Raw genomic sequence first — 23,710 nt, forward strand, 5'->3', positions numbered from 1 at the left:
CGTACCAAAGTCCCATCTCGCCGATGCGTCCGGCGTCAAGGCTCTGTAAGTAGGCGCGAACTCTTTGATCCAGTGTCTTCCGAATACCATAATCTCGGGAGTCGCCTGACATTTCTTCCAGGAAGCGGCGAAAGCTCTCTTCTTCGTCAGGAGCAGCCATTTGGACGTCGATCTCTGGTTCGGCTGCGGTGTGGTGGTTGTGGTTGGCAAATCGGCTGCAGTGAATTTTCTTGAGATTGGGAGGGTGGAGGAAGGAGCGACACCACCGTCAGTCAAGCAGATCCGGAGAGGCAGGAGCAGGAGCAGGAGCAATTGTGGGGCTCATAGGCCAAGGTGAGCTCGACGTGAGTAAAACTCTGGCAGGGTGAATAGCAGGAAGCGATGCGCCTCGGGGAGGAGACCCGCCCGTTCGCCTGTGATGGTTTGCCTATTGGACTACGATAGGCTTCGCCTCCGTATATGGCTCTTCATCCCATCTACTCACATTCACTATCCTCCAGGGTGAGATTCTCGTCGCCGGATCGCCTTCGCCTGGCGTCTATAAAGTCTGAAGTTTTGCCCTTCAATCCTCCGAGATCTCTCACCAAACATCTCAACTTGCAACAACTTTCCCATTCAAACCACATCTCACAAAGCACACTATCCATTCGTCTGGCACCAAAGGCTTCCCAAACAAACTCATCGCGAAGATGTCACAGCAAGAGCACCAGATGTCGGCCACCGACATCCGGAAGTCCGTCAGAAACTTGGTCACTCTCAGGGGTAGCGCGCACATCACCATCGCTACGCAAGATTCCAAGTTCCGACAGGAGGCTTACGAGCACACGCTCAACTACCTCTCCGACTGGGCCGACTATCACCCCAATGGCTTCAAGGAGTGGTACGTCGAGAACATCGACATGCTGCGCCATACCGAGGGATTCGCGCGCCCCGAGGGCAGCCTCACCGGTCACAAGGGCATTGCGGTGGCCTTTCAGAAATTGGATCGTCTGCATCGAACGGCCGTGCCCATCATCATCCTCATCGACCGCGGCCGCATCACTTGCCACGTCGAAGTTTTCCTTCGCTCCAAAGATGGCATCGAATTCACGAAGACCACGTATGTCTTCATTCTCGATCTCGACAGCAGCTGCAGGTTCCGGCGCGTCGAGCAACGCATCATTCGAGAGACGAAATTCCAGATGGACGAGCTTGACAAGATGTTGGAGGATTCGAAGAGCAGGCGCATCTACCAATCCTTCTGAGCACGCAACTAACGTGGCAGGACCATGCGTTCAGGAGCAATTGAAACGGAGGATAGGTGCATTTTGCAAGGACATGGGCGGGAGGATTTGATATCATGACGGGGTGAGAAATAGCACTTTGGTCAGGCAGGAAGCTTGGGACTTGGGCAAGACAACCGTTCATGTACTCAGACATCATTCATCAAGAACACTCACTGTGTTTTAAAAACAAAAGGAGATTGCAAAATCACCTTCCCATGAAAAGATTCAGGATTACTACTGCTGCTTCTAATTGCCTAGCACTCTTTGCAGGGTAACTTCAAGCTCACAAAACATTTTCTTTTCCATACGTTATCTTAACTGTGAAAATCTTTTCGGAATTGCTGAAAATGTCTCTTTCCAGATTAGGTCTTACCAATGTTGAAGGGTCTCCGTTGTGAACAACGTAGCAACTGAGTAATCCATAATTGACTATCATGGACAAGGAGGTCGTTCCTTGCAGCTTGCTCGTCCTCCACCAGAAGACCAGACTTAAATCTGGAATTCTGAGTAGTCGCCCTCGGAACACCTATGAGGTGGGTTCAAGGGGCGGTACTTCTTCGCTCCGATATCTCTGTGTTCCATACGGATTATCTTGTTGTCATCGTCGAGGCTGATAATCCAGGCAATAATTTGCTCGGTACGGACGTTTTCGGCAGGGATGTCCTGGCTCATCTCAACGATGGACGTGACGTATCCTTGGTCTACAATCATGTAGTCGACCTCAAAATAAACGGGTCCGCTGGCTTGCATCTCGGTGAAATGGGTAACGACTTCTTTGGCGCCATGGCATATGCCGCCCAAACGAAGCGGGACCTGGACGAATTCGACATCGTCCGCGAGCCAGGCCTGAACTGTAGACCACCGGCTCCAGCTGATGGCGCTGATGAACTCTCGCATAGCGGTCTCGTGGATGCTTTGCATGGCGATATCGTAGGAGCGGCTGGAGACTTCCTTCTCGAGGCGATCGAAGTCCTCGCGGGACGCGGGCTCGGGAGGCTCGGGACTGCTATTGTTTGCATCCCGCGAGCGGGGTGCAAAGACGGGGATGTAGCTTGCCGTGGTTCCCAGGCTTTCGCTCGAGGGTGTTCCGGGTGTGTCCATGGTTTCTATGACGAGTTAGGATTTCAGTCGTGGAATTTTCAGAGGGGAGGATGTCTTACCTGAGGAAGTGGTTGAATCCGTATCCGTGTATTTACGGCGCGTTATGGGTCTTTCGAGACTTGAGAGCGTGATTCCGTCTTTTTCGATTCCTTTTACCATTACCGAGTCAGTCTTGTTGTTTTGGGGATGGAGACTAGGTGGTGGCTTGCGACAAAACTTTTGGGGGAAAAAGCGCGGGGAGAGGGTGGCGCGAATCCACCGCTTTGGGTGCTTGAGAACTTTGTCGGACGACGCCATTCTACCAATCATAGCAGATAGATGCCAAATATGGCCAGCCAGTCGAAGCATCTCACGTGGAGTTGATCCAACTGCGCACCTGGAAGGCATGTCTGGAATTCTGTCTCAGGCGGCAAAGCTTTTCAATTTTCTGTGGGTAAGACCTCACGTATACAACATCTGGCCCTGGGAGTGAGGAGTTTTAGTAGACAGATAATTGAGGCTATTTACGCGCATTTGCTCATGGAAAAGGTGTCTCTGAATTCATGATAGCTATCTAGCTCCATGACTGCCTAGTATCCCCACTGATGATGCCCTCCGGATATTATGTGTGTCTGCCCAGCGTTGTTGTCCACGTAGTGGGCAGTCTTCAGAGCAGTGATGGTGGTGCCGAAGACGAAGTCAACATCGACGGTGATGAGCACGGAAGGTGGTGAGAACGAAGAAGACAAGAACGAAAGGCGAAATAGGCAGCAGATGTTTTCGCTCAAATCTGGCAACATATTAGAAGTGCTTTTCTGGCAAGACGCAATATGCGTCAACAGTGAAACCTACCTTGCTCTGGTTCCTTAGTCCTCCCGATCAAGACAAGTAGTCAACGGTAATGGCGTCCTCCTCGGCCTCTTCGACGAGAGCATCGAATCGCTTTATTCCTCCCTTGTGCTCCTTTGCTTCGCGGGTGGTAGCGCGGGACTCGTAACGCTCGATGCGGTTGCCTTTGTCCAAATCCATGATGATAACGCCGTGGTACTCATTGAAGATCTCGGGGTTCTCGTCATCGAAAATGAAGGTGATGACATGGCAAGTGACGTGGCCTCTGTCCACAACAACTATGTTCTGGACGGTTTGCGCCCTCTCCTCGCCCCAGCCCTCAATCCCTTTCTTTACCATAGCCGCTCCAATATATATTTCACCAGGTCCTTTAAGGGCTTCGATGGCGGTTGGGTTGTCGCTGAAGAAGCTCATGGCGACATCGACGTCGATTTTGGTGCCACTGGTCGCGCGGAAGAATTGACGCACCATTTGCTCGATAGCTGGGCGCATAGCACGGTCGTGAGACGAACCAGCCAGTTCCGCGACGTATACATCGAAGTCTGCGCGGTCGTACTCGTCCTCGGTCGACATGATGGTTGCGATGGCGGATGCGACGATGACAGAACAATTTAAACCCCTTTGGCAGGAGTCAGAAGAATGGGGGCGAAGGAAAAGGCAAGAGCGGCCATCGGTTAGGGCGAGGCAAAAGGTGAGATGCTGTTGTGGAGACGGCAGGTAGGTTGAACACGAACAGCGTGCGAGCGAGTTTTTTCGATTTTTTCACCTATATGCGAACAGAAGAATTTTCAATGGAGTATCAACATTATTCGTCGGACTCGACCACATAATACTCGCTCCTTCTCGTTTTCCGCACCAAATATTCGAAGTCCTCCACGGTCCCCCTTTGTCTTATCTCCTGCCGAGTCGTAGTCCGGAACTCGACACGCTTGAATTTGTACTCGTCGTCCAGGTCGATAATAGCCACCTCGTGCATTTCTCCAAACAGCGTGTCTGCCTCGACGAGATCCAGCGTCGCGTCGTCATCTCTTCGTCGATCTCGATCCACAAGTTGGTCAGGAAGCAAGTTACCCGCCCTCGGTCCACGAGCACCAAGGTAGGCACCGTGACGCGCCGCATGCCGTCGGTCTTCTCTCTGATCCGCTCGATCACCAGGTCAACGTCTTTGTCGATGATTTGGTTTGGACATCTGAAGCCAAAGATGACTCGGGCGTCATCGTTGAAGTAGCTCTTGACGCTCGTCCAGCGTTTCTCGTTGATGTCGTCGAAGAAGATGCTGATTTTGTTTTCGATCTCGTATCGCAGGGGGCGGTCGCGTGAGTCGCCGGTCAGTTCGTCCGCGAAGACTTGGAACCGTGTGTGTTGGTTTCTTGAGCTCATGGTGCGCTTGGGGGCAGGAGGAAGCTGCGATTTGCGTTTGTGGTTGATTGGTGTGTCTCAAGGAAGATGTGCTTGAGTCTGTTACAGTACAACGAAACTGGGCGAAGGAGAAATGCCTCTGTTCCGAGGTTCGCAGCTGAGTTTTCAGAGACCTAAGTCGTAACGGAGATGGTGCACGGGAGAGAACAGGTTTTCAGGGCGGACTTGCTCCAGGGTCAAGCCGTCAAGGATGTCCTCAAGGGTTGTGATAGTTCCTTCCACTTGAAAATCCACCCGGGTGGCAGGTTATCAAGTATAATGGACAGACGTTTGCAGGGTATTTCCGTATAAGCCAGCCCCTCTCCGTATGCCATTTCTGTTCTTTTTGAGGCAGTGTACCCAATCCCATGCAATTCATAACAGGTTCCTTCCAGTCCGGCCTCAGATGGCAATCCATCATACATCCCCTTGAATACGAACCTTGAGCTTCTCACTCTGCAATGCAAGAGCGTCGACGCTGGCTTCTCCAAGGTGCTCCATTCCCAACTGGCGCCATTCCACACGCTTGACCTTCATCTCCGCGTTGAGGTCAAACACGACCACCTCGCGTACCTTGAGAACATCGCCGAATACAACCGCCGGCCAGCCCACAAAGGGCGCTTCAACAGGCTCCTCGACGAACATTTCGCCGTCGTCCTTGTCGTCCTTGTCGTCCTTGTCGTCCTTGTCGTCCTTGTCGTCCTTGCCCAGCCACCTGTAATACGTCTCGGTATACGCGGTTATTCGGCCGCGGTCGGCGATAGTAAGGACAGGCACAACGACGATGTCGGTTTGCTCCTGGAGGTTGGCAAAGTGCTGAATAACCTCGTCGTGGCCCTTGAGGATCTCGCCGTCGAGTGTGGTATCTAGACCCAACACCATTACAACGTCGTGGGCGTACCACTGAGTAACGCGGTCGTAGTCCTCGTGCATGAGGAGACCAATGATGTGGTCCCGGGCCGTCTCCTCGAGGGCGCGGCGCAGAGCAATGTCACGAGATTCCCCGGAGAGCTCGGCAAGAATTCGATGGACTTGCTCCATAGTGGGACGAAGGTCAAGGCTCTGGTCCAGGTAATGTCAGCAAGTATTAGGGTGAAAATTGGATGGGAACAAGCTCACATTTCTTTCGATTGAAGCAAGTTGAAAGCAAGTCTACTGGGCAAAGACAAGCTGCTTCTGGTTGATGCCAGAGTCTTTGTACTTGTTTGTTGGTGAGAAGCTCAACCTGAAAGAGATTCAGGCAAGAAGGCGGAAGGAAAATTTGAAGGAGGGAGCATTGTTCCCGCTCCTTCCTTGTTTTGAAGATAAAGCGTCTTGTCGTGCGTGTCGGTCAAACTCGACAGAGGACAGGCAGCCGGACAGCTCACTCTACTCAACACGACAACGCGGAGAACGAGGAGGAAAGTTGCATGTTACGCAATCAAGTCAGTCTGTAGCTTCAGTACTCTTCTTCCTTAGATTTTGCGAGATCTACTTTCTTGATCCGTCGTCTCAATCATCGTTATTCTCTCTACTGTTGTCGTCTGTCGAAGCGACTGAGTGGACGGAGAAAAAATAAAACAATCCGACTTTTGAGACCAAAAAAAGAGAAGAAAAAAAAAGAGAATGGTCCAACAGTGGCGCTATCGAGGATCGAACGATGCGTGCCATGAGTAGCCGCGGAACGTCAACGCAGGTCGCTAGTCATCGCACAACCACCCCTCGACCATCTGGCCGGATGCTTGTTGGTGACAGAATCAGAAACGGACGTTGCCCATGAGGGTAGGTACCGCAGCTTCACCTTCTGTGGTGGGGCCTAAGGCAGCAACCATCTATCAAGTTGGCTGCCTGCTGGGTAAGGTAGCCTTATTGACTCCAGCCCATGAGCTGAAAAGATGTACGCGAAAGATGCGGTCTCCTTCGAATACATATGGCCGAATCTTCATGCTCGGATAATTATCGTGAGAATCCTCCAAGACTAGACCACGTTCAGCGCCCGGAGCTCAACCCCACATTCCCCCGCGTGGCGACGATCGGCACGGGACCGAATCTCCCCATCCGGACCAACCTTACCAAGAGCGGTATAGCAAACATACCCGGCAAAAGAGGAGACACAAACATAGAGTTCACCCCGGCAGGATGGGAACCTCACAGACCCCAACCCGGGCGGCGAGAAATGACGTTTTCGGACACAACGCTCGATCCTCCCGTTGTCTTTTTTGGCGTTTATTTAAGCCTCGTCTAGAGTTTTGCGTACGTCTACGGACCGGGCGCTGCGCCGACAAGGTTTCAGGCATTTTTCAACTACATCTCCGTCCTCCCTTGCGCCACTGAACACCGCCCTGGGCAGCAAAGGAGAAATCCCACAGTACCAGACACGATGCCGAACCAGATGCCTACGAAGCAGTGGTACAAGGACGACTACCTCATCTCCACCGATCGCTCGCTCCTCCAGCTGGATGCCATCAATGACGCCTTCGACTCGGAGTTGCTGTGGTGGGCGAAGCGCGTGGATGAGGGCGTGTTGCGGCGGATGATTGATAACTCGCTGTGTCTAGGCGTGTACAAGCTTCCCCATTCCACCTCCCAGATTGCAGGTTCGTCACTCTGTTATTGTCCTCTGAATGAATGCTCACATCGCGCAGGGAAGAAGGGGCCTGAGCTGGTTGGCCTCGCGAGGGTCGTCACGGATTACGTGAGCTTGGCGTATCTGTCCGATGTGTACGTGCTGCAGGCGCACCAGGGCAAGGGCCTCGCGCCGTGGTTGATGGAGTGCTTAAACGAGGTCCTGAACGAGTGGCCCGACCTACGGCGATTCCTCCTCTTGACGTCGTCGCCGCAGGCGAGCAAGTTGTATGAGAAGACGCTGGGGACGACGGAATGGGGGGCGTCACATGACGGGAAGCTGTATCTGCTGGAGAAGCGCGGGCCCGCGATGCCGGATGGGCCGTCGGATGAGGACGACTATTGAGACCGTCGGAGTGGTCTTGTCGCGGTTTTATGGCTTATACCTTGACGGAGGTCTTGCCGTAGGCTCCGCCGGCGGCCTTTCTCAATTCGATGGCGCGCTTGTAAGGGGGTGCGGTAGGAGGCTGGACAGGGTCGAGAGAAACGTGGTCTTCAGGCAGTTGGTAGGAAGCATCAGAGTCGAATGCTGAAAGGTCGCCGCATGCGATGAAGGGTGCAATCCATCTGATGTGCTTCTCGTGGTCAGTGGTCTCGTCCGTCTCGTCGTAGGCTTCGACCTCGACAATTTCGCCTTCGCCCTTGGTCGCGGAAGCGGTGGGGGCAGTATCCCAGGTGCCAGTGAGAGGGTTCTGCATGAGCGCATCAGCGACAACGGGAAGTTGGGCCGTTCTCTCCTCAACCATCTTAGGCAACTCGTGGCCCACGCCGAGCGGGTTCTCCAGGCTAGCTTGGAAGCCGGCGGGGGGCTGGAAGTTGATGCAGACGATGAAGGCCTCGACACTGCTCGCGCGGGAGGACCTGGGCTTCGCCACGATGACTGTCTCGAAGAAGACCTTGAGCTGCGCGTAGAGGAGGTCGACGTTGCGGCCGCGGAAGATCTTGGCGACGAACTTGCCGCCGGGCTTCAGCACGCAGAGGGCGAGGTTGAGCGCGGCGAAGAGGAGTTGGGACTGCACGTAGATGTCGAGGTCGTGGAGGCCAGTGACGTCAGGGGCACCGTCGCTGATGACGAGGTCGACGGGGCTGGAGGCCTGCTTGCTCTTGGTCGTGGCGTCGTAGTCGGAGTCCAAAGCCTTCAGGAGCAGGGGAACGGTGGCAGGGTGAGTGATGTCTGCACGCAGGGTGATGATGCCAGGCAGAGGGCTGATGGGCTGGAGATCGATCGATACAATCTTGACGTCTTTCCTGGGTTGGGGCTCTTGAGCTTCGGTCTCGGCTTTCTCAGGTGCCTCGGACTCAAGGGCAGAGGGGAAGACACCAAGCATCTCCTGGCGGAACTTGGCCTCGCGATCCTGCCATGCCGAACGGCCGAACTTCTCGCCCTTGATAAGGACACGAGACAGGACCTGGGACCAACTACCAGGGGCGGCGCACAGGTCAACGACTCTCGTCACATTGGCGAACAGGTCAAACTCTACGAATGCATCAGCACGGGAACTTCATGCATGGCGGGGTAAAGTGAGTCACCTTCATCGAGCTGCAGCAGCTTGAATGCACTGCGTGCACGCCAGCCTTGCTCCTTGGCGAGACGGTAGTAAGCATCGCGCTTGTCCTTGGAAGATTTACCCATGGTGACGAGGTGTTGGTGTTGACGTGGCTGATGTACGATCTGGTGGGGGATGCTTCAATCGGCAAGACACAGCGAGATGGAGGGGTAGATTTTTGGAGGGGTCCAGTTCCAGCGGCAAAAAATTTGCTGCAGCGGTGACGGCGGCCGTAGGGCTGAATTAAGCTGTGGTCGGTGCGTAGTGCAGCTCCACACCGGGGACCTTCTCGGGCGAAGTATGTTCCGGGTCCGCTAAAATTTTCTGGCAGAAGCACTGAGCTCTGGCGGCAGTTGCTGGGCTCGAATGCTGCTGGAAATTTGCTGCAGAATTTCCGCGGGGCATTTTCAGTCCGAACACCCATCACGAGGACAACAACCACCACAACCGCTGCCGCCATGGACCAACTCAAGAAGCAGAAGAGAAAGCATCAGCCTTCCAATGCCAGTCAGGCACCCCAGAAACGCCAAAAGTCCGGCATCGTCAAGACCGCGCCCAAGAAGCGCAGTGTCGCCGTCAGCAAGCTGCCATGGAAGAAGGTCGACGTGCCCGAGATGTTCGACGATGCGGAGGGTTTCTACGGCTTGGAGGTGATTGAGGGCGTTGACATCGTCAAGAAGGGCGACCAGGTCGAGTTTGTGAGTATTTGCCCCCCTTGGAAGCAATCCCAACCATGGCTGACCACCCCAAAGGTGACTGCTCTTCCCACCGCCGACGAGATGGACCAAGACGAGTTCGAAGGCTTCAGCGACTCTGAGCCTGCCCCTGCGCCGGCCGCCGAGAAGGAGGAAGTACAAAAGGAGACAAAGAAAGCCAAGAAAGAGAGGGCCAAGAAAGAGAAGGCCAAGAAGGAGCAAAAAGCAAAGGATAGCAAGAAACCTGCCGACTCAACAGACGAGCCCGCCGCCGAACCGAACGCCGATGCCCCCGAAGGCGCAAAGAAGAAGGAGAAGAAGCAAAAGCAGAAGAAGACACAGCCGAAGCCTGAGGACGCCAAGCTTGAGAGCAACGTGTTCACCGCCCTCGAGGCCGCAGAGGAAGCCGAAGAAGACCTTGACATGAGCCAATGGATCGACCTCGGTCTCTCCCCGGCCATCGTGTCCGCCATCGCGAAGCTCAAATTTACAAAGCCGTCAAACATCCAAAAATCCTCCATACCCGAGATCCTCGCCGGCCACGACGTCATCGGAAAGGCGTCCACTGGTTCCGGTAAGACGCTCGCGTTCTCGATTCCCATCGTCGAGGACTGGATCGAGAAATTTGACGCCAAGGACGGCGAGAAGGACACCGAGCACGCCCCTACCGCCCTAATTCTCTCCCCGACGAGAGAACTCGCGCACCAGATTACGAACCACATCAAGAACCTCTGCGCAGGCCTCACCAACGCCCCCTTCGTCTGCTCCGTCACTGGTGGTCTCTCCGTCTTTAAGCAGCAGCGCCAGCTCGCCAAGGCCGATATCGTCATTGGTACACCCGGCCGTCTCTGGGAGGTCATTAGTTCCAGCACAGAACTGTTGTCCGGCTTCAAGAAGATCCGCTACCTCGTGGTCGACGAGGCCGACAGGCTGCTCAGCGAAGGCCACTTCAAGGAAGCAGGCGAGATCCTTGACGCACTCGACCGCGAGGCCCTCGACGAGGATGAAGACAAACAAAATCTCACACCGCGCCAGACCCTCGTCTTCTCCGCCACCTTTCACAAGGGCCTGCAACAAAAGCTCGCAGGCAAGGGCAAATGGGGCTTGATGTCGGAGGAGGAATCGATGGAGTACCTCCTCAAACGCCTCAACTTCCGCGAAGAAAAGCCCAAGCTCATCGACGTCAACCCCGTTGCGCAAATGGCCGCCGGCCTCAAGGAAGGCCTCATCGAGTGCGGCGCCATGGAGAAGGACCTCTACCTCTACACCGTCCTGCTCCTCAACCCGAACCGCCGCACCCTCGTCTTCACAAACTCCATCTCCGCCGTCCGCCGCCTCACGCCCTTCCTCCAGAACCTCAACCTCAACGCGCTAGCTCTCCACTCGCAAATGCCGCAAAAGGCTCGTCTTCGCTCCGTCGAGCGCTTCACAGCCACGAAAGAGGGCACGACGTCCGTCCTCATCGCCACCGACGTCGCCGCACGCGGTCTCGACATTCCCGGCATCGACCAAGTCGTGCACTACCACGTTCCCCGCGCAGCAGACATGTACGTCCACCGCTCCGGACGTACGGCGCGCGCAGAGCGTACAGGTCTGAGCATCATCCTCTGCGGGCCGGAGGAAGTCGTGCCGACGCGCCGCCTAGCCGCCAAGGTGCACGCCGAGCAGGCGAGCAAGAAGAAGTACCTCATGCGCACGATCGACATCGACCGGCGCGTCGCTTCCAAGCTCAAGCCGCGCGTGGACCTGGCCAAGAAGCTGGCGGACGCGACGCTGGCCAAGGAGAAGGGCAACAAGGAGGACGACTGGGCGCGCGCGGCGGCGGAGGAGCTGGGCGTCGAGTACGACTCGGAGGAGCTCGAGAAGGCGGGCTCCTGGGGCGGCCGCGGCAGCCAGCGGAAGAAGAAGCTCAAGGAGAACCAGGGGCTGACCAAGGCGGAGATGGGGGCCATGAGGGCGCAGCTGAGGGAGCTGTTGGCCAAGAGGGTGAATGCGGGCGTGAGCGAGAAGTATCTGACGGCGGGTGGTGTGGATGTGGATGAGCTGTTGAGGGGTGGAGGCGGGGATTTCCTGGGCAAGGTTGATGGGCTTGATATCGAGGACTTTTAGATAATGGATGAATGGAACTCTGGGATCATCTGATGCACATTTTTGACGTTGCCAACGCCGGCAGCTCCAAGGCATGTCGCCACTCGCGATCACGGGCACGATTTTATCGAAGCATCATTGTATTCATTCGGTCTGGGTCCATATCCTTCCTAACCTTCCACACCAATTTTAGTTGACCATCTCTGACCTAGACCAAGCCCTTTCCTCGGGCGGAAACATTGCAAACAAAACCTGTGCCTACCATCGGCGAAAAGCAAGAAAAAAGTCATCAAAACTAAACAAACGTCGCAAACCAATCTTAGTGTCGTAATCCAACATCATCCCCTCGCTCGTGTACCCTATTTGTATTTGTATAGGAACATGCCAGTATTATCGTCAATGTCGAAGTCCTTTGCCACGTCGAAATCTATTCCGTTAGGGCCAAAGAGATCTGGGCCGTGGGCATCCGGGCTGTGAGCCTCTTGGCTATCGACTTCATCGTTGGCATTTGGGCCATCGATATTGCTGTACCAGTTCATGTTGAACTCTGACTCTTCGTGCGAGTCTTCTTCTTGCATCTCCTGATCGGAGTCTTCGTCTTCCGTGTCGTTGCTGCCCGGAGGCAGGTAATCCGCGTCGGGGTGCTTTCCAAACTCTGGGTCGCCCTCCTTGGGGAACGGGTCGGTGAAGGGCTTCGGGGAGCGTGATTGGAAGGTTGGACGAACGGTGTATGCTCCTCCGGCCGCAAGCTCTCGCAGTCGGTGGAGGTATGCCCCGGCGTCCTCTTGCGGTACAGCTCTCTTGGGCGGGGGGTGGCGGGGAGTCGCAGGCGCTTGGTTGGAAGCCTGCGCGACGGGATCTGATCGAACCCACGGTTCGCGGTCGGGGGTAAGGGACTCTTTGTCCATGAAAATGCGGTCGGCCACGCGGCGGCGGGGGGTCTTGATCTTTCTGTCCTTCGGGACGGGCTCGGGCTCGGGTTCTTCGTGGTTGACATTTTTCTTGATGAAGTTCATTAGCTGTTCGAGAAACGCGAGGGGCAGATCGTTGTCGTCCAGGAACTTCCTCGCGCATTCTTCGGGAGTCTCGTCGGCATGGTAGATCATGAGGAGGGGCGGTTCGCCGTCTTCGATTTCGACGTCGAGATTCCACTGCATTGGTCTCTTGACCGGCGCCTTCCGCGCGGTCTTGGGTCGATCCGGATTGCTGGTGACCGGCTGCTTGCGAGCAGTCTTGGGGTGCGCGGACTCGGTGGCAGTAGTCTGCGGCTCGCTGGGCTCCTCTACCCCTTCCATAGACTGATCCGTCTTGATGGACGGGGACCCCGGTTCCTAGCTGGGGCCCTTCGGGGCTTCGCCGTTGGGGAGCTTCTTGGGAGCCTTTTGCGCATGACGAGGGTGGCGGACCTTCTTGTTCCCGAGTTTCGGAGTAGGAGGTGTTGGCGGTGGCGGGGCAGGCTCCTGAGTGATTCGGCGACGAGGCTTCGCAATCTTTCTTTCCGGAAAAGCTGCGAAGAGTGGATTGGGCTGCGTCTCTTCGGTCTCTTGCTTTGCGGGTGTTTGGCCCCGAGGCTGCGCGATCTTTCGGTCTGGAGGAGGTGCAAGATTCTGGAAGAACGAGGTGGGCTGCGTCTCTGCGGTCGCTTGCCCAGTGGATGTGTTAATGGGGACGTTGAGGGTGAACGCGGAACTTTGGAGCATCTTCTTGCACGCCTCTTCTCTCCTCAGTGTTTCCGTCTCGATCATCATCTTCCACTTCTTTTGCTCCTCCTCTCCCTTCATTGCATCCAGCTCGCGGTCCACTTCCTTCTCGAATTCTTCGCCAAAGAGGTCTGCCATCGTTTCGTTCTGCGGCTCAGCATTCTCCATGGACACATCCCCAGTGGCGTCCGACGCGGGAGAGGGCGCAGGTCCTTGGGCGGGAGATGATCCAAACAGAGAACCGAAAGATGACTTTCTGGCCGATGACGCTTGAGCTGTCGCAGCCTCACCACCAGGGGTGGTAGCGACTAATCCTGGAATAGCATTGTTTGCGGGAACGATCCAGTTCTTGGGCGGCTCCGAGTGTTCCTGGGCAGTCGTGTTGCTGCTCGAAGCGTTGGGGGTGGCAGGGCCTGGAAGAGCAATCGTCGCGGGAACAGCCCAGTTGTTAGCTGGTTGCGATGGGTTCTGGCCGGTATTGCTGCTGCTTGAGCCCGTCTTAGAGGCCGCATCGCCAGCTGTCTTGCCTCTCAGGTGCCGGTTCTCAGCTCGGAGTCTGTCACAATCCCGTTGGGTTCTCGCCATGTCCCCCTCTAGCTTCTTGCGCTCCTTCATGAAGTTCGCCTCCTTCATGGTCTTGGCATGCAAGAGACGCTCCATCTCATCGTACTGCGTGGTGTGACTCTTGATCATCTCGGCCATCTTCTTGTTCATTTCCGACGAGTCGTGTCCGCCGTTCTGCAGTTGTCTCTTCTCCTCGTTGAGCTTGTCATTGGCGGCTTGGTAACCCTTTCGCAATCTCTCTCGCTCGTTATCAAACTCCTCTCTCTCGTTGGCGAGGGCTTGTTGCCGCTCTTCAAGCTCTTCCTCGAGCTGCTGCATCTGCTGCTGTACCAGTTGCTCCACTTGTTGTTGTACCTGCTGTTGTACCTGCTGTTGTACTTGCTGTTGCACTTGCTCTGCCATGGCCTGCCTCTCTTGGACAATCGCCTGTTGCTGTTGGGTAATCTCTTGCTGGTGTTGGGTAATTTGTTGGTGATCGGCAGTATTCTGGGCCTCCTGCTGGTGCAACGTTTGAGTCCACTGCGCAAGCTGCTGTTCGCGGCCCTCCACATCTGCGAGAGACTGGTTCTGAGTGGCCGATTTGCCCAGCTGGTCCGCCTGAGCCTGCACTTCTGCCTGTATTTGAAGAACTTCCTGCTCACGCTGGGCGATTTCTTGCTTCTCATTCTCAATAGCTTCCCGATCTTGTTGGACCTGGCGCTTCTCAGTCTCAATCGCTTCCCGGTCTTGAGTGAGGTCGTTGCCAAGCTTGGCGTTCTTCTGCTTTTCCTGCGACAAAGCCGTTGACAACCGTTGGACTTGCTGGTTGATGTCGGTACCGACGTTGGTGCGGGCCTTCTTCAGTTCCTCGAGCTCCTGGTTCTTCGTTGCAAGCTCCTGACTCTTCTTGTCGTACGAGTTTCGGATTTTTGCGACCTTGCTATCATCATATGCGGCTTGTTCCTTGAGTCTATTTATCTCTGCGTCCTTGGCGGCAATTGTTTGCTGTGCGTTGTTCTCGCGAGCCGCAAGCGTCTTCTTTTGCTCATCGACCGCCTGCAACTTGTCAAATAAATCCTTCTCGGTGATCGCCTTGTCTTTATGCCAACCGTCATATTCCACGCGCATCTCATTCTTCTCTTTTTCAAATTCCTCCCTTTCAACTCGAAGTTGGTCTTGTAGAAGATCTTTCTCATGGTTCATCCTCGTTGCGTACTCGTCCTCCTTGCGCTTTGCCAGTGTGGCCTCGACCTTGTTCAGGGTTTCGGGCTCGTGGATGACATCGAGAAGCTCCGCAGGGATGTTCAGAGGTTTGATGATATTCCGCAGGTTTTTGTTCGTTTCTCTAAGCAGTCTGTTGCTTGCTGACATGTTGTCGTTTTCGGCTTTTTGGTCCTTGCCGACCATTCCCTCAAGCTTCTCAACCTCCTTCTTCAAGGACTCGACCTTCTTTGCTTGCTTTTCGTGACTCTTCTTCCACATTTCAGCTTCTGACCAATGCTCGCTAGCCTTGAGACCAAGCCTCCTGGCCTCGTCTCTGAGCTTATTCTGCAAATCGCGTACTTGACCTTCGTAATCGGCGATGAGCTTGGTGTTCCACTCGTGGAGGTCTTGTCTATCCTCAATTTGCTTCTCCAAAGCCTTGATCTGGTTGTCCTTGTCCTGAAGCTGGTCTTTGATCGTCTGGATGGCCTTCGACTCGGGCTTGTATTGTTCGAGTTGTTCCTGTTGTTCGACAACCTTTCTCTCTAAATCCAGAATGGTCTTCTGGACCTTCCAAGACTGAACTTTGTTATGGACCTTCTCCTGTAGTTTCTCGATCTCTGCGAATAGCGCTTCCTCACGCGTGTCCCACTCGTTCCTCTCGTTGGTTTGAAGCGACACCAGCACGCCGTTGCGATCGCACTGTTGGTCCAATTTTGCTTCCAAGGCCTTACAGTTGGATTCCCACTTCTCGCTTCTGCTTTTCCACTGGTTCCTTTCGGTCCTCGTGTCGCGGTAATTTTCTGTCAACTCATCGATGCGCTTCTTGTAATAAGTGCGGTCGCTTTCATCCAGAATATCGACGGGCTTCTTGCCGCAAAGGGCGCGAAAGGTGTCCTGGATAACGATGGAGAAGGCGCAAAGTTTGCCCAAAACTGTATGGTGATCCGTGATAGTGACGAGACCCGAGACCAAAGCTTTCTGTATCTTAAACAAGCCATCGAGAAGTTTCTGAGAAAGAGGAATGATGGCGAGTATGCTGTAGTTGTACGCTGCCTGTTGGATATTGGCGGCTGTCTCGGGCGAACAGGACAGGGACGGGGTGAGGCGACGGAGAACGGGGTTCAGAACTTGAACAAAGAAGAAGGCTAGGGAAGGGATGATGTGCAAAAGCAGAAAGATCATGAGGATCTCCCAGAAGTACTTGACGACGAGGTGTGAGAGGAAGTCGTAGGCGTACGGAATAGCTGTGACGAGCCACATGACCACGGAGAGGGCGAGGAAGCCCTTGGTGACCAGAGGCCATGGGTCGGGAAGCTTTCCCTCGGCCATTTTGGACGCTTCTCGGGGTGATCTGAATGTGTTCAGGCGATAGGTAATTGATAAAAGTGAGGTGGTTGATGATGGGGTGGTAAAATTCGTGTGTGAAGTGTTGAAAGTGAAAATGGGAAGAATCCGTGAAGAGTTGGGATTTCTGGAGAGTGGAAGAAGTTGAGACTGTTTTCTTTTTCTTGGATGGGATGGGAAGGGCAGGTGGGTGGTGGGAGGGAGGCGATGCAGGTCAAGGCAGGTCGAAGTCGGGTGGGAAGGCGCGTGTGCCTGGGATCCGGAGGGCGCGCCTGCCACGTTAGGGGAGGTGCGGAGGCAGCGGGTTGAAGAGTGCAACGGGAAATATTTACCAGTGTTTTCCCAGCTTGCTATACAAGAGATACAGTGGTATTGAAGTTTCAAAAATGCTCTTGTCTGCGAAAGGGTTCTGATTTGGGTCGAAAAGGGGAACTTCGTCGCCGTCTCGAAGAAGTGAGGCTAAGTCCGGACTCCAGGGCCGGGTATCTTCAAATGCACAAGTCTGCAGGGATCTCAAGTGTCGATTGACGATTACAGCCGTCTCCATTAGCATTTTCAATCCTACCTGGGAATCTACGTAGTTATATGGGCGATGACGAAGGCCAACAATGGCACCTATCGCAACCAAAGGTAGCCAGCATCAGGAACCAACGCCTCTCAAGGAGGTCCATTGTTGATTTTCAACAACCGTGGAATATAAAGAAGACTGCAGTGCTTCTTGCTTTCACTTGAAAACTTTAACAATAGGATTGTTCAGGGTAGCGGGTGCGAACAGCAAGTACCTAGCATCCTCTGGGCTTCGGCATTGCAAGCCCCAGAGCCTCTTTAGGAGGCTTTGGAGCAGCTTGGGGCTGTATTTGCACACCATCTGCGCTATTTGCAGGACCTCAGCACTGTAAGGTACCTCAATGGAAACTAAAGAGCTGGCAGGCGGAAGGCACAGGCAGCTCCGCTTCAAACTTCAAAGCGGTCAAAGAACACTTGCGAGCTCACATCAAAGGCTGCCCATGTTGTTTGAGAGAGCTTCAGGAGACCCACTTTTTTCGTCCAAAATGAAAGTGTTGTTTGTTGCGCATACGGTGTGCCTTGTGTTGTCTCGGTGACAGATTGCGATCTGGTGATGATGAGGTGAAGTCGCAGCTGACCGAACCTTGACCGAGCGTTGACCGACCCCCACCGAGATAATTGTGGAAGCTGACCGGCCGAGAGCCTGGGTCTCTGCGCCACAATCCCATCGACCCCAGAATCCGCAGTGCCGGTGGAAGAACGGACGGGACGGGACGCCCAACCGTACGAACTGCACCCTGATGAGGCCCGTCGAGGCCCGTCAACCTTAAACATCTGGATTGCCTTCGGTATTCGACGCCTATTGGTCGAATATACGATTGACAGAGTTATGATTTCAAGGCGCCAGATTATCAGATGTTAAATCGTCACGTGTAGCTTTATCGATTTTACGGCCTTCCACAAGTTCAGGGGTGATAAGGCAACAGTGTCCGCGTTGATACTCGAAAACTACAGTAACACTTTCCTCAGAACCAAAGCGTTTGAGTAGAGCTTTTGGTATCCGAACAGACAGAAACATCATTCATTTTCCTCGAGGCTGAAGACCCTGAAAACGAGCAGTGGAAATTACCAGTGGTAGCTGCAGACCAGTTCGGATATGTGTGGTTTGTGTTTACACTTGACGAATGCGGAACGCCTTGTCGCTGTAGTAGACTTGTTCGAGACCCCGCCCGTTGCGTCATTGAACCTACTATCTACGGACTGCAAAGTCTCAAGGTTTTTGAATTTTCTTCTCTTTCCCCAAATTGACAACATCGCCGGTCACGACGTGAACAGCTGAAATTTCTTAAAGCCTCGAGATCTCCCTCAATCACTGGATTCCCAATTAGTTGATCAGACAGCGGTGTCTTCAACAGCAGTCCTCCTCACCAAGCATCTCTACCAGAATTTTTGTTCCCATCTCGAAAATGGCCACTCTCCAGACACCCTTCCTGAAGCAAGCGGTTTCGGCGATCACGACGGCCAAACCTCTTGATGTAGCCGGGGGCTGCTTTTCCCCTGATAACATCCAAACAACTGGGGAAGTTCTCGATGCCTCAATCAACGAGACCCAACATCAATATCAAGAAAGCCGAAGATCCAACGATTCCATCAGCAGCGAATCTAGCGACTCCACCTCCATCAAATCCACCAGATCCATCACCAGCGAGTCTTCCCTCGAATCGTCTGACACCATCACCGAGCCCAGCGTAAAGAACATAATCTCTTCCGAGGAGACAACGCAAGATACCTCTCCTGTAACGCAAGGTTCTTCGGGAAACACATCCAGGAAGGGGTCCCGGTCCACCAGCTGTGACCCCAAAGTCAAAATTCGCCGGCAGGAGCGCCTAGAGCTCAAACAACTAGAGCTCAAAGAACAAGATCTCGATGAAATAGTAAAGACAGTGGTCGAAGTTGAGCAGGCAAGACGCGAGTCCGTCCAAGAGGCCGTGGGGCTTATCAAAAATTTCGTCATGGGAACCTGGGAGACCGAGTGCGAGAACGGCCACGTCAAGATCACCTGCGATGTCACAATGAACCGAATGATGGAGATTGGTCGTCTGGAACAGAAAGATGGGTGGCAAGAGTGTCTCAAGCTGGTCAAGGCACCCGTTATTCACGACGCAATAGGCCTGGGCCTCTGGCAGGAGCTGGCCAAACAGGTACTTATCAAAGACGCCCTGGAGAAAGCCGCTCGGGAGAAAGCCGCCCTGGAGGAAGCCGCCCTGGAGAAAGCCGCCCTGGAGAAAGCCGCCTCAGAGGAAAAGATGGCCGTGATAAAAAGGTCACCGGGTGATCTCTTCACGGGGACTGATGCCCACAAGAGGAAGAGAGAAGGCTCTATCCAACACGAGGAACGGAGGGCAGTGCCGAGGTTGGCGACGAAATCCGACCAGATCGAGTCGGCTCCAGCAGACGAGCAAGACAGTAGCAACAGCGACGTTCCTACATCCCTCGTTAAGCTGAATCAAGGCACATGCCCGACGTGTAAGCGTACGTGCGCTTGTACGCCTGGCGCAAAAAGGGACAGCATATCGAGGCGCCTATCTTTGCGATTGACGAGTTCTTTTGGAGATATGGCGGGTGGTTATGGAGGGAGATTTACGGCGTGATGCCTGGGGTTACCAGGCGACTTTGAAGGCATCATCAGGCGGGATGAGGAACAAGATAAGAACCGGTGAGGCTTGTGATGGCGGCGAAAAGTCAGAGTTTAAGAAGTAGTTGACAAGATTGAATGATACCACAGGGCGTAGATCCCACACGATAAAGTTTGGAAGATCACCTTGGCGACATCGGTATATTGTGCAGCATCGAAGGGGCTGGCCCAAGAGGTGCCATGCTCAGAGCGAGGTGAGATTTGCGTGGCGTCTCTTTCCATGCCGCATGTGCGCTTGATTGAAGATTACCTAAGCAGTCTGGCCGATCTGATTACCTAAGGTATGGTACCTTGCTAGAAGGTCCGTGCTGATGACCCGCTCCGTTCGGCCAAGTAGGTCCATTGGCTTATGTCATCCCTCGTCTTGGGGCAATCCCTTCCATCGCCGGCTCCGTGTCTCTGAATCCCTCCTCCAACACTGAACCCATGTTTGTTTGGCCCCTGTCAGCACTCAAAGTCCATCCAGGCACGGAGGCAGGCCGCATGGCAGATGGAGCAATGCTTCTTTCAACCTCACGCTAAGTGGCCCTGCCAGCAATTTGACGCTGCACGCCAAAGACAGCCGGACATATTTTTGTCGGGCACTTCTTCCTTGCTCAACCAATGGCCTTGGGCGCTCACGTTTGAACTGCTGCAGGTCCCTGTTTGTGGCGTTCGCTGGCGCCCGACTCAATTTCGCGCGACCCATCATCGTCAACCGTCAACGTGAAGAAGAACCCCACAGCAAGCTCAAGAAGCGTATCCGTACCTAGGTTTTGTGAGTCAACTTGGAGGAGTTGTCGGAGTCGTGCCGAAAGGATACTGCCAACTGCGGTATCGGAATCATCAAGCGCATCCTGCTTGACGCAGTCTAGCAGCCTCTCCAAATCGCATTGCCATGTGTGCCAACGCTAGCCGCTCTCTGGCCAGCAAGGGTTGTCTTTGATTGCGCGACGCCATGCCGCTTCAGCTGAAAATCGCGTGGAGACGCCGTTATCGTGTCTCCTATCCCCAACGGTCGACAGTGTGATTGCGAGACGTTCGCTCGGGATGCTGGGTGCCAGTCTCCAGATGCTCCAGCATGCTCCGTGTTGCCGAACCACCTCGGTTCTTCTTCCTCAGATGAGTTTAGTCGCTCTGGTGCCGCGAGTGGAGTTCGTCCCAGGCAGAATCGTTCAACCTGACTCCGTCATTCGCGGGATCAGATCACATTAAGGTCGCCCTTGGCTGCTTTTCAGCTGACAAGGGGCGCGGGCTGCTTTGGCGCTATCGTGACAGGGGTAAAGTGTGCCTCATGGAGTGATCGCCCATCAAACCACCAAATCTGCCACTCCGCGATGCGGAACTAACTCTTCCAGGGGGTGCGGAATAGGATGTGGCTTGATGCGAATTCGAGCTGTATGCCTTCCCCGCGCCTATCTTCTTCTTCCCCAGGAGGGGGTTTGCTGCGTTCTCTTCTCTTAGACATCCTCTTTGAGGGCCCTCTCTGTCACTATTGTCCCGGCGTCTTCGTCGTTCCATTCTTTCGGCCCTTTTGCGTGGTTCTTTGATTCTGAATATGGCTCGGGTATTGATACCGTCTTTGTTGTCTCTGTACATCAGCGGTGTGGCAGCGGCTGCCAACATTGTCTATGTGACGGACCTGTCCATCTACACGTTACTGGTAAGTTTTGGTTCGCATCAGTTCCCTCAATCCAACTGGAGATGCCCTCAAACACCGGAAGCTGACATTACTAGGCACCATGCGCCCAGACGGCCATCTCATACAACATCTTCTCTCAGACATACTCGGCCTGCGGCGAAGCTCCAACAGATCTGCAGTCATGCATCTGCACGAAGAACAACAACCTGGCCGCCATCACCTCGTCCATCTCCAAAACCGTCAGCTACAGCTGCGGCTCATCAGCTTCAGACGACCAGACCAGTGTCGCCGCCGTCATCAGCCAGTACTGCAATCCCGACTCGTTAATCACCTTCGCAACGCCGACAACAAACATCGTCACGCAATATGCGACTGACGTCCCCGCCTTCTCCAACATGGCGCCTTGCGCTCAGTCTGGTGTATCATACGCCATCAGCTCGATGGTAAGCTCCGTCCCGGTGAGGGTGTCGTGGACGCAGACCTGACATCCATCTTCAGACGTCCCTGTGCCCCGAGCCAGCCAGCCTGATGGCGCCCTGCATCTGCGCAAAGAACGACAACTCGGCGCGCGTGAGCCGTTCCATCGCGTCGCTCGTGCGGTACTCGTGCTCCAACGCGGCCGACGTCACCTCCGCCGGCGACTTCTACGACGCCTACTGCGCCATGAACAAGGGCACCACCGCCTTCCCGACGCCGACGCCGCCGCCCGGCGACATGACGTACTACATCACCGCGCTCTCGCAGTACAGCTCGCTGGTGCCCTGCGCGCAGTCGGGCATGTCGGACGCGATGTACTCTATCTCGAGGGACCTCTGCCCGAGCGGCCCGAAGGCGCTGGCCTCGTGTATGTGTCTTAAGGACGGCGTGACGGCTATGGTAAGCAACACGTTGACGTCGGATGTCAAGTGGTATTGCACCTCGACCGCGTCGGCGGATATCTCATCGGCGTTGGGTGTGCTGGATTACTACTGTAGCGCGGCCAAGGGGGCGGTGGTCGCGACGGTGGCCGAGTCAAGTAGGAACCTATGCCCAACGCTTTTGTGTTTTTGATGGGCTAACCAATGCAGTTGCTCAAACTTACCCCACCGCGAAGACGGGTACGGGATCAGGGACTTCGGGTGCCCAGCCCACGGGCACCGCCACCTCTGACGGCACATCCGGCGGCGCGGGAACGAGCTCGAGCCGCCCGGGTATCGGGATCATCATTGGCAGCGTTATCGCGCTTGTCGGAGCGCTCAGCATCGCCGGCCTCGTGGCATTCCTCATCTACCGCCGCAGGAAGAAGACCAAGCTGCCTCTGGCGTCGACCATCGGCCCGCCGGACACGACTGGGAAGCCTGAGCTGGGCGGCACCATGCTTACCGAGCTACCACCCAAAAGCCCCTCGATGACCGTTTCTCAAGTAAGCTCCCCGCGACCAGATACCATCTCGCCGGCGTCGGCATACGGTGGCAGTGGATTTGGACAGTCGCCGGTAGGGGCGGAGCTGCCTGGTCAAGGCCACACGCCCCCTGTGCCTGAGATGCCGGCGAACACCAACGGGCAGCTGCAGCCCGGCGGACAGTATATGCCCCCTGAGCTTCAGTCTCATGGAGGCTTCGGGAACCAGTATGGACAGAGTTTGCCTTTACCGCCTGAGCTGCAGGGTGGCGGTTACGCGCAGCCTCAGGGGCAGACTACGCCGGTAGAGGCGCACGGCCAGCCGGTTCATCAGGCGTTCGGGGCACAGCAGGCGAGCTATCAGGTACCGGGTCAGCAGAGAGCGGAGCTTCAGGGGATGGGATGGCACTCGGGGCCGACGCCCGGGTATTCTGAGCTGGATTCCGGTCATCAGAGACGGTAGCTGACATGGGCATAAGGATTAGAGAGATGTTAGACTTCCGAAGATTGGTAAATAATGGATAATGAAACACTTGAACATGACGGAAAGATATGTGGGCGTTCATTCAGATTGTGGGATAGTAATGTCGTGGTTGACCTGACGGCAATTTTGCTACAGCAGTTGTTGGATTAGACATGATACAATAAATTGACAAACAATTCATACTTCTAACGCAACCCCACAGGTGCACTCTTTTGATAGCTAAATCTCATTCTAGAGTCTCATAAAAGCCTTCAGACAACTTTCATCAAATTTGATTGGTTAGAAGAGGACTTTCACGCATAGTTCATCGTGTGTTCTTCTCCCAGCTGATGAACGCCACCTCACCGAGAATTCTCACCGACTTTACCGAAAAGGTCCTCGGTCAGCGGCTCTGACTTCATTGGACCCACCGACGGCCACAGCTGTGGCTGAGTCATCCGGGTGATTGTCGGTGAGCCAGGCAGCTCCAAGCTCTGTGCGCTTTGATTGGCCCAAAAAGCGCCTTCGCTGTCACCCTGTTGCTGGATGCAGCTTCTCCAGGTGGACAGAGCAGCCTTGCATCCTGCCCAGGTGCTCAGGCCGCCCAACCCAAGAAAACATCGGTCGCGCCTGGCCAAAATCTTGCGATTGTCGTCTCCTGTCGTCGCTTACAATCACCCCAACTTTTCGTCGCCCATCACCCCTTCGACGACGCCTCGATCACC

At 54.8% G+C, this 23,710-nt stretch overlaps 11 protein-coding genes across 11 annotated transcripts; 5 read left to right on the forward strand and 6 right to left on the reverse strand.

Annotated features, from left to right (window-relative positions):
• Positions 1-689: 689 nt before the first annotated feature.
• Positions 690-1,244, forward strand: CGGC5_v002552 (uncharacterized protein; the record flags this gene model as incomplete). The annotated part of the gene is made up of 1 exon (XM_032025115.1): positions 690-1,244. One exon carries the CDS (start codon positions 690-692, stop codon positions 1,242-1,244), a length of 555 nt encoding a protein of 184 aa, XP_031878275.1.
• Positions 1,245-1,754: 510 nt separating this feature from the next.
• On the reverse strand, positions 1,755-2,366 carry CGGC5_v002553 (uncharacterized protein; the record flags this gene model as incomplete). Its single annotated transcript, XM_032025114.2, has 1 exon — positions 1,755-2,366. One exon carries the CDS (start codon positions 2,364-2,366, stop codon positions 1,755-1,757), a length of 612 nt encoding a protein of 203 aa, XP_031878274.2.
• Positions 2,367-3,224: 858 nt separating this feature from the next.
• CGGC5_v002554 (uncharacterized protein) lies at positions 3,225-3,767 on the reverse strand (the record flags this gene model as incomplete). The annotated part of the gene is made up of 1 exon (XM_032025113.1): positions 3,225-3,767. The coding sequence occupies one exon, from the start codon at positions 3,765-3,767 to the stop codon at positions 3,225-3,227; it is 543 nt and encodes a 180-aa protein (XP_031878273.1).
• A 232-nt stretch (positions 3,768-3,999) lies between these two features.
• Positions 4,000-5,633, reverse strand: CGGC5_v002555 (uncharacterized protein; the record flags this gene model as incomplete). The annotated part of the gene is made up of 3 exons (XM_032025111.2): positions 4,000-4,191; positions 4,266-4,598; positions 5,034-5,633. The coding sequence occupies 3 exons, from the start codon at positions 5,631-5,633 to the stop codon at positions 4,000-4,002; spliced, it is 1,125 nt and encodes a 374-aa protein (XP_031878271.2).
• A 1,318-nt stretch (positions 5,634-6,951) lies between these two features.
• On the forward strand, positions 6,952-7,542 carry CGGC5_v002556 (uncharacterized protein; the record flags this gene model as incomplete). The annotated part of the gene is made up of 2 exons (XM_032025110.1): positions 6,952-7,168; positions 7,217-7,542. 2 exons carry the CDS (start codon positions 6,952-6,954, stop codon positions 7,540-7,542), a joined length of 543 nt encoding a protein of 180 aa, XP_031878270.1.
• A 34-nt stretch (positions 7,543-7,576) lies between these two features.
• TRM7 (tRNA (cytidine(32)/guanosine(34)-2'-O)-methyltransferase) lies at positions 7,577-8,829 on the reverse strand (the record flags this gene model as incomplete). The annotated part of the gene is made up of 2 exons (XM_032025108.1): positions 7,577-8,673; positions 8,727-8,829. 2 exons carry the CDS (start codon positions 8,827-8,829, stop codon positions 7,577-7,579), a joined length of 1,200 nt encoding a protein of 399 aa, XP_031878331.1.
• Positions 8,830-9,201: 372 nt separating this feature from the next.
• On the forward strand, positions 9,202-11,547 carry MAK5 (ATP-dependent RNA helicase MAK5; the record flags this gene model as incomplete). The annotated part of the gene is made up of 2 exons (XM_032025107.1): positions 9,202-9,441; positions 9,496-11,547. 2 exons carry the CDS (start codon positions 9,202-9,204, stop codon positions 11,545-11,547), a joined length of 2,292 nt encoding a protein of 763 aa, XP_031878332.1.
• Positions 11,548-11,885: 338 nt separating this feature from the next.
• Positions 11,886-12,821, reverse strand: lub1-1 (Ubiquitin homeostasis protein lub1; the record flags this gene model as incomplete). The annotated part of the gene is made up of 1 exon (XM_032025106.1): positions 11,886-12,821. One exon carries the CDS (start codon positions 12,819-12,821, stop codon positions 11,886-11,888), a length of 936 nt encoding a protein of 311 aa, XP_031878329.1.
• Positions 12,822-12,857: 36 nt separating this feature from the next.
• CGGC5_v002560 (uncharacterized protein) lies at positions 12,858-16,304 on the reverse strand (the record flags this gene model as incomplete). The annotated part of the gene is made up of 1 exon (XM_032025105.1): positions 12,858-16,304. The coding sequence occupies one exon, from the start codon at positions 16,302-16,304 to the stop codon at positions 12,858-12,860; it is 3,447 nt and encodes a 1,148-aa protein (XP_031878330.1).
• A 1,988-nt stretch (positions 16,305-18,292) lies between these two features.
• On the forward strand, positions 18,293-19,546 carry CGGC5_v002561 (uncharacterized protein; the record flags this gene model as incomplete). The annotated part of the gene is made up of 2 exons (XM_066150987.1): positions 18,293-19,352; positions 19,494-19,546. The coding sequence occupies 2 exons, from the start codon at positions 18,293-18,295 to the stop codon at positions 19,544-19,546; spliced, it is 1,113 nt and encodes a 370-aa protein (XP_066009707.1).
• Positions 19,547-21,058: 1,512 nt separating this feature from the next.
• CGGC5_v002562 (uncharacterized protein) lies at positions 21,059-22,985 on the forward strand (the record flags this gene model as incomplete). Its single annotated transcript, XM_032025103.1, has 4 exons — positions 21,059-21,163; positions 21,238-21,585; positions 21,641-22,157; positions 22,210-22,985. The coding sequence occupies 4 exons, from the start codon at positions 21,059-21,061 to the stop codon at positions 22,983-22,985; spliced, it is 1,746 nt and encodes a 581-aa protein (XP_031878328.1).
• Between the last annotated feature and the right edge of the window lie 725 nt (positions 22,986-23,710).

The sequence above is a fragment of the Colletotrichum fructicola genome (assembly GCF_000319635.2).
Source record: "Colletotrichum fructicola Nara gc5 chromosome Unknown KSG_Nara_v1_contig01, whole genome shotgun sequence".
NCBI lineage: Eukaryota > Fungi > Ascomycota > Sordariomycetes > Glomerellales > Glomerellaceae > Colletotrichum > Colletotrichum fructicola.